General features: G+C 55.8%; 6 protein-coding genes across 6 annotated transcripts; 3 read left to right on the forward strand and 3 right to left on the reverse strand.

Moving 5' to 3' along the window:
* The first annotated feature begins 850 nt into the window (after positions 1-850).
* N656DRAFT_779840 (Sec63-domain-containing protein) lies at positions 851-7,290 on the forward strand. Its single transcript, XM_064815261.1, has one exon. It carries the CDS (start codon positions 1,111-1,113, stop codon positions 7,195-7,197), a length of 6,087 nt encoding a protein of 2,028 aa, XP_064669876.1. The 5' UTR covers positions 851-1,110; the 3' UTR covers positions 7,198-7,290.
* N656DRAFT_119897 (uncharacterized protein) lies at positions 7,256-8,136 on the reverse strand. The gene is made up of 2 exons (XM_064808549.1): positions 7,774-8,136; positions 7,256-7,640 (listed from the first exon to the last, which is right to left on the reverse strand). The coding sequence occupies exons 1-2, from the start codon at positions 7,886-7,888 to the stop codon at positions 7,315-7,317; spliced, it is 441 nt and encodes a 146-aa protein (XP_064669877.1). The 5' UTR covers positions 7,889-8,136; the 3' UTR covers positions 7,256-7,314.
* Positions 8,137-8,396: 260 nt separating this feature from the next.
* On the reverse strand, positions 8,397-9,604 carry N656DRAFT_732631 (uncharacterized protein). Its single transcript, XM_064812671.1, has one exon. It carries the CDS (start codon positions 9,446-9,448, stop codon positions 8,717-8,719), a length of 732 nt encoding a protein of 243 aa, XP_064669878.1. The 5' UTR covers positions 9,449-9,604; the 3' UTR covers positions 8,397-8,716.
* A 245-nt stretch (positions 9,605-9,849) lies between these two features.
* On the forward strand, positions 9,850-11,169 carry N656DRAFT_798644 (NAD(P)-binding protein; the record flags this gene model as incomplete). Its single annotated transcript, XM_064817786.1, has 1 exon — positions 9,850-11,169. The coding sequence occupies one exon, from the start codon at positions 9,850-9,852 to the stop codon at positions 11,167-11,169; it is 1,320 nt and encodes a 439-aa protein (XP_064669879.1).
* Positions 11,170-11,834: 665 nt separating this feature from the next.
* N656DRAFT_779844 (vesicle-associated membrane protein) lies at positions 11,835-13,018 on the reverse strand. Its single transcript, XM_064815262.1, has 2 exons — positions 12,895-13,018; positions 11,835-12,814 (listed from the first exon to the last, which is right to left on the reverse strand). Exons 1-2 carry the CDS (start codon positions 12,930-12,932, stop codon positions 12,133-12,135), a joined length of 720 nt encoding a protein of 239 aa, XP_064669880.1. The 5' UTR covers positions 12,933-13,018; the 3' UTR covers positions 11,835-12,132.
* A 267-nt stretch (positions 13,019-13,285) lies between these two features.
* N656DRAFT_779846 (uncharacterized protein) lies at positions 13,286-15,930 on the forward strand. Its single transcript, XM_064815263.1, has 2 exons — positions 13,286-13,484; positions 13,570-15,930. Exons 1-2 carry the CDS (start codon positions 13,368-13,370, stop codon positions 15,778-15,780), a joined length of 2,328 nt encoding a protein of 775 aa, XP_064669881.1. The 5' UTR covers positions 13,286-13,367; the 3' UTR covers positions 15,781-15,930.
* The last annotated feature ends 172 nt before the right edge of the window (positions 15,931-16,102 follow it).

Here is a 16,102-nt window from a genome sequence, read left to right on the forward strand (position 1 = left end):
CTCCGTGCCTCCTGCCTGCTACAAACCACATGCATGCCATAATACTTTGGCGATCCGGTGTATACCTCCGCTATCTGGGACCCGCTGTGGACGGCTAGAAGAGTCGGGAGGGGTTTCAAGAGGGGGCGTGACAAGGCCGGAGAAGGGATTTAGCGAGACACCGGATAGATGGCATCTGCTACTCAGCTTTGCTGTCTATCTTTTCCTTCATCTTCGGATTGGGCATTGGGAGAGGCCGTGCGGGGGCAGGAGGCTGACTGACTTGCTTTACCCGCTTACACCGTGCTAGGGGGAGAGAAACAGCCCAGGAATACAAGCGGTAGGTGCAGCACAGCGCACAGAGCGCGATATCTAGCTGGTTCATGGAGTTTGGGGTGGCCTGTATTGTCTTGATCTTCGCACTTTAATACATTACGTTGCTGATCTTGTGGTAATATGCTGTGATTAACTCTGCTGAGGGAGAAGGCAATCCTCTCCCCAATCCTGGTTTGCTACCTGCCTTGTAAAACGTAGAGCGAGACTTACAGGGCTAAGAAGCCAGTCAACTTAAGGAGTGTGCCTTACGAAGTACAGGTAGTTACCCCTGACATTCAGCTAAGAATTAGCATCTGTCGAGTCGCCAACTTCTTCATACTACAAAGACCGCTGCTTATGGCCATTTCAGGTTCAAATGTCTGTCGAACTTATGTAGGTAGAGACATCCTTTCGTATCAAATTGCGGTATTTCAGTGCTAATATTACACGTACGGTACCCGTAATTTTCGTCTGTAGGGTTACGATAGAGTAAGCAGAGGTATTGTTACCTGGAGCATTGAGTCCATGGCCATCTGCATTGACTCAGGCGCTATAACTCGCTCGCACTCACTCACTTACCGGGCTGAGTCAAGCGGAGAGGGCCCATCCCCTTTTGCTCTCAGGTGCTCCCAAGTTTCGCTGTAAATATTGCAACAGTACGGATGGTAACTTTTTCTTGCGACCTCAAATCCGCCACCAGTTGTTGGAGTTCTCGATTTTCGGTCTCGTGAGGAACAACTGTCCTACTGAAACTGTACTGTACAAACAGGACGACACAGACACAGCACAACAAAGGCTGCGAGAAAAGGGTGAAACATGGCAAACTCATCAGATTATGAGCGCTGCTCAACCCTCGCAGAATGGCGAGCCCAAGCAGAGGCCATGAGGGCGGCCGTCGCTTCTCTACCTGCTACCTCTACTAGTGTTGAAAACATACAAGATGCAGACTGGGACGACGATGAGGTTGAGCGCGTGTACGAGCCTCGGGACGGGCCGCGCGATGTCTGGGACTTCATCTCGGATGACGAACTGGACGAGATCGACTTTGACAGTGGCGATCTGTTTGACGGTGTCGATGGCGAGAGTGATGGCGCCTTTGATCTTGCCTGGCTGGCATCAAGATGCGCCGACGTTTCGTCACGGAGATCAGGTCTCTCGCCGGAGGCGCTGCAAGACCAGATCATGGACGTTCTGGGCGCCAGCAGACCGGAAGGCGAGCTTCAGACGTTGTTGACGGACTTGGTGGGATTTGATGACCTCGATTTTGTCATCGACCTGGTCTCGCATAGGTCAGAAATTGTCGCTGCCATGGCTTCAAGCAGCCTTCGCGATGCGCAGACGGGTCAGGCCCCGCGCTTGTTGACCAAAGCCCAAAGGCAGGAGGCGCTCAGGCGCAGAGACCTTGAGCACAAGGCTACGCCCTTGGCTGCAGCCCGTGAAAAGGAGGAGGACTATCCCCACGTGTACAAAAGATACAGTGCCGGAAACACCCTGAGCCATACCGGGGCCAAGTACAAATTGCCTGTGGGCAGTCAGAGGATGGAGTTTGAAAAGTATGAGGAGTACTCGATACCTGCAGGAAACCCGGGCACTCTGTGGCCTGGCCAGAAGCTGGTGAAAATCAGCGACCTGGATGGCCTGTGCAGGACCACCTTTAGAGGATACAAGACGCTCAACCGCATGCAGAGTCTGGTGTATCCGGTGGCCTACAAGACGAGCGAGAACATGCTCATCTGCGCCCCGACGGGTGCGGGCAAAACAGACGCCGCAATGCTGACCATCCTGCACACCATCGGAGAGTACCTGACGCCGAGCCCATTTGACGATCCCGTGGCAACCGACTTTGCCGTCCAATCTGAGGACTTCAAAATTGTCTATGTTGCCCCGATGAAGGCGCTGGCGGCCGAGATCACCGAGAAACTGGGGAAGCGTCTTGCTTGGCTAGGAGTGCGTTGCCGCGAGTACACGGGCGACATGCATTTGACAAAATCCGAGATCGTCCAGACCCAAATCATCGTCACGACGCCCGAGAAATGGGACGTCGTGACTCGCAAGGGAACCGGCGATACCGAGTTGGTGCAGAAGGTGCGGCTCCTCATCATAGACGAGGTACATATGCTTCACGACGAGAGAGGCGCCGTATTGGAATCACTAGTGGCGAGAACCCAACGGCAGGTAGAGAGCACGCAGTCTCTGATCCGCATCGTTGGTCTCAGCGCTACTCTTCCCAACTATGTCGACGTGGCGGATTTCTTGGGAGTCAACAAGCGGGCCGGCTTGTTCTACTTTGATGCTTCTTTCAGGCCAGTTCCGCTTGAGCAGCACTTCATTGGTGTCAAGGGCAAGCCCAACAGTAAACAGTCCCGAGACAACCTCGACCAAGTGGCTTTCGAGAAGGTGAGGGAGATGTTAGAGCGGGATCATCAGGTCATGGTATTTGTCCATTCCAGGAGAGACACCCAGGCGACTGCCAAGATGCTCTACGAAAAGGCCACAGACCAAGCATGTGTGGGACTCTTTGATCCCACAGGGCACGAGAAGTATGAGGCGGCTCTGAGAGACATCAAATCCACCAAGGCCCGAGAGATACGGGACCTTGTGCCCAAGGGTCTGGGTATCCACCATGCTGGCATGGCTCGCTCGGACAGGAACCTCATGGAGCGCCTGTTTGGCGAGGGCGTCATCAAAGTCCTCTGCTGCACAGCGACTCTGGCTTGGGGTGTCAATTTGCCCGCCGCCGCGGTTGTCATCAAAGGCACGCAAGTATACAGCGCCCAGGACGGCAAGTTTGTCGATCTTGGCATCCTCGACGTTCTTCAGATCTTTGGTCGAGCGGGTCGCCCACAGTTCGAAGATGTCGGCATTGGCATGATCTGTACCACTCACGACAAGCTCGCGCATTACCTCACAGCCGTGACTGACCAGCTGCCCATTGAGTCCAAGTTCTCCACCAAGCTCGTCGACAACTTGAATGCCGAGATTGCTCTGGGGACCGTCAACTCCATCTCCGATGCTGTGAGGTGGATAGGGTACTCGTACCTCTTCGTTCGCATGAGGAGGAACCCCATGGCCTATGGCATCGAGTGGTCAGAGTACAATGACGACCGCATGCTGGTAGAAAGACGGCGCAAGCTGGCAATCCAGGCCGCAAGGACCTTGCAGCAGAGCCAGATGATCATCTTTAACGAGAACACCGAGGAGTTGCGCCCCAAGGATATCGGCCGAATTGCAAGCCAGTATTACATCCAGCACACCAGCATACAGATCTTCAACTCTCTAATGAAGCCTGACGCTACTGAAAAGGACATTCTGATGATGATTGCTATGAGTGGCGAGTTCGACAACATCCAATCAAGGAACAACGAGGCCAACGAACTGAGCTTGATGAGGCAGAATAAACATTTTGTGCCTTACGATGTCAATGGCGGTATCGACATGCCCCAGACAAAGACCAATATCCTGCTTCAAGCGTACATATCTAGGGCGCAGCCAGAGGACTTTGCGCTGACGAACGACTTGAACTACGTTGCTCAGCAGGCCGGCCGCATCTGCAGGGCCTTATTCATGATTGCACTGAACAGACGATGGGGTTATCAGTGTCTCGTTCTGCTCACAATGGCCAAGTCAATCGAAAAGCGTATCTGGGCCTTTCAGCACCCTTTCCACCAATTCGATCTGCCGAAGCCCGTCCTGAACAACTTGGACACCAAAGATTCGCTGTCAATCGAAGCCATGAGGGAGATGGAGCCCGCAGAAATTGGGAATCTAGTCAACAATTTCCGCATGGGCAGCAAGATTGCAAAACTTCTAGACAACTTCCCTACCCTGAGCGTTGAGGCTGAGATCGCACCCCTGAACCGCGATGTGCTGCGAATCAAGCTCTACGTGACACCCGATTTTCGCTGGAACGATCACCTGCACGGGACATCCGAGTCGTACTATATCTGGGTTGAAAACTCAGAGACGTCTGAAATTTACCATCATGAGTTCTTCATTCTCAACAGGAGGAAGCTGCATGATGATCATGAGCTCAACTTCACGATACCGCTGTCCGACCCGCTTCCGAACCAAATCTATGTGAGAGCTGTCTCGGATCGGTGGCTGGGTGCCGAGACTGTAACTGCCGTTTCCTTCCAGCACCTAATTCGACCGGACACCGAGAGCGTATATACCGACCTCCTGGAATTGCACCCGCTTCCAATTTCGGCGCTCAAAAACTCAGCTTTAGAGGAGATCTATGCGCAGCGTTTCCAGTACTTCAACCCGATGCAGACTCAGCTATTCCATACACTGTATCATAGGCCAGTCAACGTGCTCCTGGGCTCACCGACCGGGAGTGGCAAGACAGTTGCCGCCGAGCTGGCCATGTGGTGGGCGTTCCGCGAGCGACCCGGCTCCAAGGTCGTGTACATTGCGCCCATGAAGGCGCTGGTCCGCGAGCGCGTCAAAGACTGGGGAACTCGGCTTGCTAAACCACTGGGTATTAAACTAGTTGAGTTGACGGGTGACAACACCCCGGATACTCGGACGATTCAGGATGCCGACATCATCATTACGACGCCTGAGAAGTGGGATGGTATATCCCGTAGCTGGCAGACGAGGGATTACGTCCGGAAGGTCAGCCTTGTCATTATTGACGAAATCCACCTTTTGGCCGGCGACCGTGGTCCCATTCTGGAGATCATCGTTTCTCGCATGAACTATATCGCTTCGTCCACCAAGAACCCGGTACGGCTTCTAGGGATGTCGACAGCATGTGCCAACGCTACCGACCTGGGCAATTGGCTAGGCGTCAAGGGTGAGGGACTGTTTAACTTCCGGCACTCTGTACGGCCTGTTCCGCTGGAGCTCTATATCGACGGTTTCCCGGAAGTCAGGGGCTTCTGTCCCCTCATGCAGTCAATGAACCGGCCAACGTTCCTGGCGATTTTGAACCACAGCCCCGACAAACCCGTCATTGTCTTTGTCCCGTCCCGCCGGCAAACTCGTTTGACAGCAAAAGACCTTATCAACCTTTGCGGAATGGAAGACAACCCCAGGCGGTTCCTTCACATGGACGAAGACGACCTGCAACTCAACCTCTCACGGGTCAAGGATGAAGCGCTCAAAGAGGCCATCAGCTTTGGAATCGGTCTACACCACGCTGGGCTGGTCGAGTCGGACCGGCAGCTCGCAGAGGAGCTGTTCCTGAATAACAAGATCCAGATCCTCATAGCCACCAGCACGCTTGCCTGGGGTGTCAACCTGCCTGCACACCTCGTCGTCGTCAAGGGCACGCAATACTATGATGCCAAGATTGAGGCCTACAAGGACATGGACCTCACCGATGTGCTACAGATGCTAGGACGGGCAGGCCGCCCGCAGTTCGACAGTTCTGGAGTCGCCCGTATTTTCACACAGGAGTCCAAGAAGGACTTTTACAAACACTTCCTGCATACTGGCTTCCCGGTCGAATCTTCACTCCACACAGTGCTCGACAATCACTTGTGCGCCGAGATCTGCGCCGAAACCATTGTCACCAAGCAGGACGCGCTCGACTACCTGACGTGGACCTTCTTCTTCCGCCGCCTGCACAAAAACCCGTCGTATTACGGCCTTGAGATCTCGGCGGAAGAGCACAACTCCACCATGGCGCAGCAGCTGGCCAACGAGTTCATGATCTCCATGGTCGACGCCTCGCTCGCGGAGCTCGTCGACTCCAAATGCGTCGAGGTCTACCCCAACGGCGACGTGGACCCGACACCCTTGGGCAAGATCATGAGCTACTACTACCTCTCGCACAAAACCATCCGCCACCTGGTGCGCAAGGCCATGCCACAGGCCTCCTTCCTCGACGCCCTGTCGTGGATGTGCCGCGCGACCGAGTACGACGAGCTGCCGGTGCGGCACAACGAGGACCTCATCAACGCGGAGCTCTCGCGCAACCTGCCCTTCCCGGGCACGTCGTTCGGCCTGCCCATGTGGGACCCGCACGTCAAAGCCTTCCTCCTGCTGCAGGCGCACATGTCGCGTGTCGCGCTGCCCATCACTGACTACGTGGGCGACCAGACCAGCGTGCTGGACCAGGCAGTCCGCATCATCCAGGCCAGCATCGACGTCATGGCCGAGCTGGGCCACCTCAGCAGCACGCTGCGCTTCGTGTCCCTGCTGCAGTGCGTCAAGTCGGCCTGCTGGCCCGACGAGCACCCGGCCCTGATCCTCCCCAGTGTTGTTCCCGATCGCATGAATGAGAATGGCAAGACCGAGAAAATGTCCATGCGAGACGTTGCCGAGCTTGCGGCTAATCAACCGCAAAAGCTGGCCCGAGATCTCGGCGTGCCCAGTAACCGGCCTGACCAAGTAGCCCGCTTTGTCAAGGCCGCCGCGGCCCTGCCGCACGTCCAGGTGACCGTTGAGGACCTCCGTGCGGGTTCCCTGACGGTGGTGTTGAAGCGCCTCAACCCACTCGCGGAGCGTGACGCGAGGATGTACGCGCCGCGGTTTCCCAAGCCACAGACTGAGGGGTGGATTGTCGTGGTGGGCGATGTGCAGACGGACGAGGTGATTGCTGTTAAGAGGGTCGGGTGGAGCACCAGCAGTGGTGGTGGTGGTGGTGGTGGTGGTGGTGGTGGTAAGGGCAAGGGCAAGGGTAACAATGGCGATGGAAATGGAAAGGGGCTGGAGGCTGGGCAGAGGGTCGGCGCTGCCAGGGCGTTGATCAAGGTCCCTGATACTGACGAGGAGGCTGAAGAGGGCAGGGAGGTGGATGTCATTGTGTTGAGTGATGGGTATGTGGGCATGGAGTGGCGGATTGAGGGAGTGAAACTGCCTGCGAAACCGAAGGTGGTTGGGTTGGAGAAACCAAGTGATGAAAGAAAAGGGGCTGGTGCTCGTGCTGGTAGTGCGGGTGAGGGTTCGTCCTAGTGCGGTTGGGGACTGGGCGTAAGGAAAAATGTAGAATGGGCTGCGCTTTTGAAGGGCAAGGTAGAGAGAGAATACATGATGTCTACTGAGCTACACTATCTACTAGAGATTCTAGCCCTATCGGATGCTAGGTTTATAAACCTGTGGGCTTTCGGCAGCTGCTGGCCTCGAGCATAGGCAATGCCCTGAAAACTGCTCCTCAGACTCTCTCCTACCCTTCCTTTCTCTTTCGCCTTGTGGGAATCTCAAGCCGCTCCGTGCTATCTTTAAAGTCACTAATTGCCATGTCCTTGAGATACTGGACCAGGTTCGGGCCGTTAAGTAATCGCCAGAACAGATCAAACTTGTATGATGCGATCCTGATGTGGTAGCTTTGCCTGTAAAGCAGCACAATCTCGGACGACTTGTTATTGTCTCTATTCCAAAGGTCAAGGGTAACGGTGCTGAAGTTGCTCGTGTCAGCGAACCTACTACTATTTTGCCTGCCGTTTGCTATCCACGTACGCACTGAGCCCGTGATCAGGTCCCCCTTGTGAGACCTCCAAGTCCTTCAACTTGTCGAGGTTCTAAACTTACCTTCGGGTGTGGCCATGGTGAACATCCAGCGACCCCCAGGATCAACAAGCCACTGTTGATAAAAAGCGACTGCGTCCAGGGCGGTGATATATTTGGTCATCGCCAGCTTCGCCATGATATCCTCTGGTTCTTCATCGGGTAGCAGGCGCCGGTGCCAATAGTTCCGCACCGAGGCGAAACTTCACCCCCACGCTTTTTATCTCATTGTCATTGACTCCAACATACAACTCCGCGGCGGATCTCCTCAGCGTCATGGCTGCTTCCGGGTGCTTCAAGCAATAGTCGCGCCAATGCTGCGCCGTTGATTTCTGGAACCCTGCTTCTGAGAAATCTGGGGTCGTAGCAAGCGCGAGGGAGGCGTTGACTCGTCGTCCTTGTCCTCCAACTCCTCGTCGGCTTCAAGATGTCCTCTTTCCGCACCGGTGGCGATTCGAACCTGAGGACTCTCGGACTCTCCTGGTTAAGCTTGCCTTGCAGGATCAGGAAGGTACCACTTGGCCACTTCAGGGTAGGTACGCCGTAGGGGGTGAAAGTAGGAAGGGGGACTTGACTCATAAACCCAATGCAGTCTAAGGTAGTTGCAACAGAGGACGGCATGCTTGCAGCAGATTGGAAACATTGATCCAGCACACACTCAACTTCATTAAGCCTAGGTAGTCTTCTAAAGCAGGTTCGGCCGTCGCGAAGTGGTAGATGTGTAACCGTGAGTCTTCCCCGTTCGATTACCTGGGTTTATATATCTGGTCGGATTGTATCTCGTCTCCATTTCGCTTTCTCTAACAGTCCATGTTCATGTTGCCCTCCAATGGGCTCAAGGGAAGTTTCTCGCTCGCTCTCTGACCTGACCGTGATACAGCGTGACATCCACAATCAGTCGGTAAACGCCATACAAGAGCTGTATAGGGTCGATAAGTATGGATTAGACGGACGATGAACCCTACGATCAAATCAGCCCCTTGTCCCCCCGGCCAAGGTATTTCCCCAGCCGCCCATCGCCGAACAACTCCTCCCGAAGTCGCTCCCCCCTCCGTTTCTCCTCACGAGCCATCTTCCTGACTTTCTTTGCATCAAGCAACTGCTCCTTCTTCTTTGGCGGCGGCAGGCCCTTGGGAATGTGCATTCCGACGCCCAGGTTGTCGTCCTTGACCCTGGCCTTGACCGGAAACTGAATTCCCTGCTGCTCCGCGCCTAGCCCCCTCCTCTCGTCTGGATCCCACCCATAGGCCGAGAGGTATGCTAACCCCTTGCGGTTGCGGTCTATTGCTGAAGGGGGGTGTGAGTGTGGCAGGCAGACCTGGTGTGCGAAGGACTGCTCGTGCGGAACGAAGTCTTCCGAGCTGAGCGGCAGGTTGCAAAGCGGACATATGTCGGGGGTAACCTCTTCAGAGATACTGTGTGTCCTCGTCTTGAGCGGCAGTGGTGTCGTTATGGGCTTTAACTTGTCCTTCTCGGCATCCTCCGCCGGCATCACCATGCTGAGATACAGATCAGCTACATCTTGCCGAAGCGGTCTGGCGACGGATGAGCTGTCGACGGATTTGAGCTGGCCTCCTGTGTCGGAAGCAGGCACAAATGCTATTGCCTTCTTGTGCAGTCCAGCACCGAACGGGCGTTTGTGTTGGAGAGGGATGTCGTCATAGTCATGGTCGCTGCCATCCTCCTTTGGAGAACTCATTACGAGTGAAAAGGCTGTGTACTCGAAGCTATTCGCTCGTCACTTTCTCAGCTTCTTTCTGATAGAAAGCCTGCATCCTTCATCATTACGCATTCATGCGGACAAGGTGACCTAACGTTGACGGTTTATCAGTGGCAACGACCCTTTGACAACGGGTTCGAGCTTACCTATAAAGTTAGCGCCATCGCCCGCCGCAGCTGTCCCCTGTCACCTGTCACCACCAACATCGGCCCCACAATTACCCACTGCAGGCCTGCTAGCGGTTAGCCAAGCGGACACTAAAAGTGCTCCAAGCTTCCTGTCGATCTTCGGTGCCCAGATCTCGAACTTCAATGCAAGCTCAGGTCCGCAACTAACCTTATCACCGCCAATTCGAGAAATGCTCACATAGGGCCAGCACAATGCCAATTCCATTCCTACTAAGCCTCTACTTTGATGGGCTGCCTTGGTGGTTTCCGGAGCCATGGCGCCTTGCGAAATTCACAACAGCGGCCGGCGCATTAGCCCTCACGAAATGGTACTCATCCGGCCGCCGCAACACAGCGGAACGCAACATGCACGGTCGCGTGGTGCTCATTACCGGCGGCACCTCAGGAATCGGCGCGGTAACCGCCTTTGAGCTCGCCCGACGAGGCGCCCAGATCGTGCTGCTCACCCGCCAGCCGCCGTCGGACCCCTTCCTGGTTGAGTACATCGACGACATGCGCAAGCGCACCGGCAACCAGCTCATCTACGCCGAGCAGGTCGACCTAGCCTCGCTCCACAGCATCCGACAGTTCGCGACGCGGTGGATCGACAACGCGCCGCCTCGACGGCTGGACATGGTCGTGCTCTGCGCCTCGACCCTCACGCCACCCGGGGGTAGGCGCACTGAGACAGCCGAGGGCCTTGAGACCACCTGGATGGTCAACTACCTCGCAAACTTCCACCTGCTGGGCATCCTCAGCCCGGCCCTCCGCGCCCAGCCCTTCGACCGTGACGTGCGCGTCGTGCTGACCACTTGCTCCAGCTACATCGCGTCGCCGCGCCTGGACGAGGCCAACAAGGGGGGAAAGGACGACTGGACGCCGGCCCGAGCCTACGCCCGCAGCAAGTTCGCCTTGATGGTGTTTGGCAGGGCCTTCCAGAAGCACCTGGACGCGTATAAGCGGCCCGACGGCATGCCCATGAACGCGAGGGTCGTGCTTGTCGACCCCGGGTATGCGCGTACCCCGGGCATGACCAGGTGGCTTACGAGGGGTTCGCTTTTGGGGTTGCTGGGCTACATGATATTCTACATCTTTGCGTGGCTGCTTCTGAAGAGCCCCTACATGGCAGCGCAGTCGCTGCTTTATGCGGCTATGGAGGGTAGTCTGGGGCGCGGTGCAGGAGGCAGGCTGATCAAGGAGTGCATGGAGGTCGACACCGCCAGGAAGGATGTGGATGACGAAGAGGTGGCCAAAAAGTTGTGGGAGTCGAGCGACAATTTGATTGAGAAGATTGAGAAACAGGAGGCTGTTAAGAGAGCCTTGGCCAAGAAAGAACAGGAAAAGAAGGAGGAGGAAGCGAAACAGGCCGCTCAAGTCGAGGAAATCGAGGCACTCATCGGGACCATCAAGAAGGGAAAAGCCAAGGAAGCGCAGAAGAAGACTGGAAAGACCGGCGAGAAGAACAACAATGGGAACAAGAGTGAGAAGCAAAACGGGAAGAAGGCGAAGAGTGCTGCGAATGATGCCAGCTAAGCGGGCACGGGTTTGTTGTTCAACCTCCTGCTACCCTTGAGTACCCGGTCGGTGTGCTCGTTGACATGGGAAGGTGAAAGCCCAACCGACCCACATCCTATTCGTACGGTCGGGAATCTGGAGCCGGCAGGTGGGGCAATTTCGGCATTTCACGTGAAAGCGGGACGTCATCGATCAATCAAGCGCAGACGGCATCGAAGCGCAACACCAATTCGTCGGAAGTCTAACTCAATCCCGGCACACCTGTCACCGAGACTCAAGAGTTATGTGGCTTACAAAAGCGACAAGTCCATACCAACATATACCGGTCACGCTTTGAAATACGCGAACTCTCGACCTCATTCATAAATACTGCAAAAAGCCACCATGGCGGCTGCGCTTCTCCGTGTCCCAACGCCCACAACACCGCCGACAGCAGCACCGGCAGCGCTATCGGAAGATTTCATTGTTCCATGTCAGGCAGTCTGGGGAAGGCCGCAGCAACCGCCGGCTCGGAACTCGTCTCACTGCCATCCCGTCTTCTTCACAGACAAGCTGCGCAGGCCACCCTTTACCATCTTGTCAAACCCACAGTCCAGCCCGGTCGCGCACGGCTACGTCTACCAGGATGGCGCAAAATCGGATGGCCCGAGGTTATGAAGGAGACGGACTCCATTATCACGGATGCCGGGAGCGCACGCGTAAAGCATTGTGGTGTTGTACTATCTCGCATGGCAAGATGAGGGGCCGGTGGGATATTAATTGCAACTAGCAGTCTTACTGCTCTTCTCAGGAAGCGCGAGAGTACTGAAACAGAATCAGAAGAAGTAATGGGGTAATAAAATGGTAATCAAACACAGCCAGTTGAAGAGCACCTTGCCTCGCTTGCCTCCCAAGCAATTGACTCAAACCAACTAACGTACAGGTCAAAATCATCATCACCCCAGGGCAATCCCGACATAAATCCAACAAAAGAAAAGCCCATCAAACATTATTCCTCACCGAGACCACAATAGTCAACAAGATCAGCACGAGCACCACGCCAAGCAAGCTCATGAGCTTGACATTCTTCCACCACATCCTCCGTTTGAGACCTCGGCTCCTGACTCTGAAATCCCGCGCGCTCCCGCCCAAGCGATCCGTCTTGTCCACAAGCAGATCAATCCTCTCCCCCCTCTCCAAGAGGCCCTCAATGTTGCGCGTCATGATGCCCCGCACGTCGTCCATTTCCCTATTGACATTGTCGATGGCGTCGGCCCGCCCCTGGCCCGTCGTACCGTACTCGACCATCAGGCTCCGCAGCTCGCCGTTGAAGGCGGCCGCGCCGTAGTTGGGCAGGTCGGCGAAATCGGTGGCTTGAGGAGGGAAAGCGGCTAGGAAGCGTCGTCGTGCCTCGACGAGAAAGCCGAAGGATACCCGTCGGTTCACCGACGTGCTGTCGCTTACTACCAGGTAGGTTAGGCCGCCGGCCGTGGGCTGGTCGGCTGGGTACTCGGAGGGCGAGGAGCTGATGTAGTGGATGTGGTAGGTGCCGTGCGTGTAGGTCAGTTTTTGAGGGGTTGCGTGGGAGATTTTGGGCAGGATCAGCGACGCGAGCGACGAGGTGTTGGAGGCGGCCGAGGTGGTGCATTCTGAGAGGATGGTGGTGTTGTGTGCTATGCATGCGCTAGTTTGGGGAGGTGTGTATGTTAGTGACAGTTGAGACTCAAAGACGGGTCGGGTCATGGTTTCCATTGGGGGACTAACTAGAGAAGCGGTGTCGCTGGGGTTGAGGACGACGCCATCTTGATGATCTGACAATGATGCTGATATCGTTCTGGATATCGGAGCGATGGAAACGCGGCAACACTGATGTTTGGGCGTGACGGACCGTCGAGAGCTTTGGAATACGGTTTGTTGGTCGACTGGACAAAGTGTTGCAGAGTTGAAGCATCTGAGCCCCTGCACGATGACGAGTGGTCGGGACGGGTTGGCTCCACTTCAGTTGGAACTGGACAATGTGGGGCCACGGAACACGCCAAGAAATCAGAAGCCGCCTTCCCAGTTCCCACCCCGGCCATTCACTGATAAGATAAGGTAAACTGCAAGGCGAGGTGCCTGCCAGGGAGGGAAAAAAAGGTACACGGGCCGACCACTGAGGCTCGTTCTTACAACTCCCTGAATAGCACAATGACCAAAGGCAGAACCAGCATGGTTCGAATCTTCCCCTCGAAACGGTCATGAAATCATTGCGTGGGACCGCCTGGAAACCTCCAAAGACCATAGTGCAGCAGGTCGCTCGCCGATGGCTTTCAAATGCAAAGCCAAACTTGTCAAACTCGTCAGACTCGTCAAACGTAGGTGCAGCTCTCGCCCCTTTCTGGTTCACCCTTTTGATATTGCACAACTGGGAGTGCTGGTCCTAACCGGTAGTCTTCGCAGGCCCCCGCTTCCTATCCCTCAGCTGTAGCTAGAGCCAAGCTCCAACAAGGCCTACAAAAAGATGCCCCAAAATCTCACAGGCAAAGGGGCCCCAGCGCCGAAGCCCAGCGAAACTATGCTATGTTTCGGAACTTTGTCGAGGCACGATTCGACAGGGTCCTGGCCGCGATGGGCGCCTGGGCCGAGCAAAAGGAGGAATACCGCTCCTTTGGCGTGACAAGTCAGGCCCAGCTTGATCGCGAGGCTGCCCTGTTCAAGGCGGTTCTTGACAGGGCATTCAACATGGCCACCAAAAAAGGGACAACGGGCCGCAAGGAGAACCCTCTCTTTTGGAACTTGCGCAATGCGTTCATTGCGTCCGACAGCGGCGGCTTATCGCGGGAGCTCAAATATGCCTTTCAGACCTTCTTGATGCGTACGCGCTTCCCCAAGACGGTCAACGAACTGCACATGGCCCTGGCCGACTTGCGGTTCCCATACGAGTGGTACCCGGCCACGCGCATGATGCAGCGCACCATCCACTTGCACGTCGGCCCCACAAACTCGGGCAAGACGTACAATGCCCTAAAGGCGCTCGAAAACGCCCAGACGGGCATCTACGCGGGCCCTTTGCGCTTGCTGGCCCACGAGATCTGGTCCCGCTTCAACGCCAAAGGAAAGCCGTGTGCCCTGATTACGGGCGAAGAGCAGCGCATTCCCGAAGGCATCAACACGTGGTTCCATAGCTGTACCGTCGAGATGACGCCCCTGAATGCAAAGGTTGACGTCGCCGTTATTGACGAGATCCAAATGATCAACAACGACGACCGCGGTTGGGCTTGGACCCAAGCCTTCCTCGGCGTCCAGGCCAAGGAGGTGCATCTCTGCGGCGAGGAGCGCGTGGTTGACCTTATCCAGGCACTCTGCGCTCGGCTCGGCGAGAAGTGCGTCGTGCACCGTTACCAGCGTCTCAACCCCCTCATCGTGGCGGACAAAAGCCTGAAGGGCGACTTTAAGAACCTCCAGAAAGGCGATGCCGTGGTATCGTTCAGTAGGGTCGCTTTGCACTCTCTGAAGCGGGGTATCGAGGAGAAGACGGGCCGCAGGTGCGCCATCGTCTATGGCAGCCTCCCTCCCGAGACGCGAGCCAGCCAGGCCGCGCTGTTCAACGATCCAAACAACGACTATGATTACTTGGTCGCCAGCGACGCCATTGGTATGGGGCTAAACCTCGAGATCAAACGCGTAGTTTTCGAAGCGAGTTCCAAGTTCGATGGAGTAGGGCACCGCAAACTGAACATACCCGAAATCAGGCAGATTGGCGGCCGTGCCGGACGTTACAGGACTGCCACTCAGGAGATTGCTGGTGTACAGTCCGAACCGGCGCCAGGCGTTGTTACGGCGCTGGACGACGAGGATCTTTCTACGGTTAAGAAGGCCTTCGAGACGGAAGCCTTGCCGATCGAGACTGCGGGAATCCTCCCTCCGGCTGCAGTCCTTGAGCGCTTCCATTCATACTTTCCCGCTCGGACACCTACCAGCTTTGTGCTCGCGCGGCTGCGAGAGCTGGCCAGGCTCTCGGATTGGTTCCACCTGTGCGACTTCAAGTCGGCGTTTGAAATTGCCGAAATCATACAGCCCTACAACTTGAGCGTCGCGGACAAGTGCATCTTCCTAAACATCCCCGTCAACGTCAGGGACGAAAGAGAGATCAAGGTGCTCCAGGCCTTTGCCCAGTGCGTTGCCGAGCTGGGGAGCGGGCACCTGCTCGACTTTCCCGACGTTGACCTCGAAGTCCTCCAGGCCGCCCGGCCATCCAACATGAAGGAGCAGATTGATCACCTGCACCGCCTCGAGTCGCTGCACCGGACCATCACCATGTATCTCTGGCTGAGCTACCGGTACCAGGGCGTCTTTCAGAGCCAGAGGCTCGCCTTCAAGGTGAAAGAAATGACGGAGCAAAAGATCAACGAGCATCTCGAAAATCTCCGCTACTCTCCCGATATGGAGGCCAACCGGCGGCGGAGGATGAGGAGGCTGGCGAACCAACAGGAGCAAAAGGCGAAGCAGTTCCTCGAGTCCGACGAGGCCGGCCCGGTGCCGGTACACGACGAGGAAGGTCACCCAGAGCCACTCTTTGATGAGACGGGTGAGGCCGCCGAGGTCCAGTGGCCTGCGGGCCAGACGGGTCCAGAAGGGTCAACCCAGAGCGTATCGGTTGGTACGCAATGATGGAAACGTGGGGTTGGGCCGGTGTATTCTTGGAAACACACGAGCGTGTGGTTGTACTTGTATGGGTGAAATCTTCCATCGGCGAGTGTACGAGTAGGGAGTGTACATTAGACGATGCATGTCCAGGTTCAAACAACGAGGATAGATGTTCGAAAGGACTGATACTTTCCATCTATATACCCGAGCTTTTAAGATGCCTTGAGTGTGAGTTGGTATGTTCAATGCTTTGGATTGTGCTCACCATTTCGTGTAGATGTTGGGTCTCCCTAGCAGTTGTTAATGGTATTTATTTCCTCCTTGCCTACTGCTGCAGGTGCATCAA

This window comes from Canariomyces notabilis (assembly GCF_033297395.1).
Source record: "Canariomyces notabilis strain CBS 508.74 unplaced genomic scaffold N656scaffold_12, whole genome shotgun sequence".
NCBI lineage: Eukaryota > Fungi > Ascomycota > Sordariomycetes > Sordariales > Chaetomiaceae > Canariomyces > Canariomyces notabilis.

Coding starts and splice junctions, on each gene's coding strand:
- N656DRAFT_779840 (XM_064815261.1), top strand. CDS start 1,111: ATGGCAAACTCATCAGATTATGAGCGCTGCTCAACCCTCGCAGAATGG.
- N656DRAFT_119897 (XM_064808549.1), bottom strand. CDS start 7,888: ATGGCGAAGCTGGCGATGACCAAATATATCACCGCCCTGGACGCAGTC. Junction 7,641..7,773: donor CACCATGGCCACACCCGAAG/GTAAGTTTAGAA, acceptor GAGCAACTTCAG/CACCGTTACCCTTGACCTTT.
- N656DRAFT_732631 (XM_064812671.1), bottom strand. CDS start 9,448: ATGAGTTCTCCAAAGGAGGATGGCAGCGACCATGACTATGACGACATC.
- N656DRAFT_779844 (XM_064815262.1), bottom strand. CDS start 12,932: ATGGCGTCGTCCTCAACCCCAGCGACACCGCTTCTCTA. Junction 12,815..12,894: donor CCAGCGACACCGCTTCTCTA/GTTAGTCCCCCA, acceptor TCCCCAAACTAG/CGCATGCATAGCACACAACA.
- N656DRAFT_779846 (XM_064815263.1), top strand. CDS start 13,368: ATGAAATCATTGCGTGGGACCGCCTGGAAACCTCCAAAGACCATAGTG. Junction 13,485..13,569: donor ACTCGTCAGACTCGTCAAAC/GTAGGTGCAGCT, acceptor TAGTCTTCGCAG/GCCCCCGCTTCCTATCCCTC.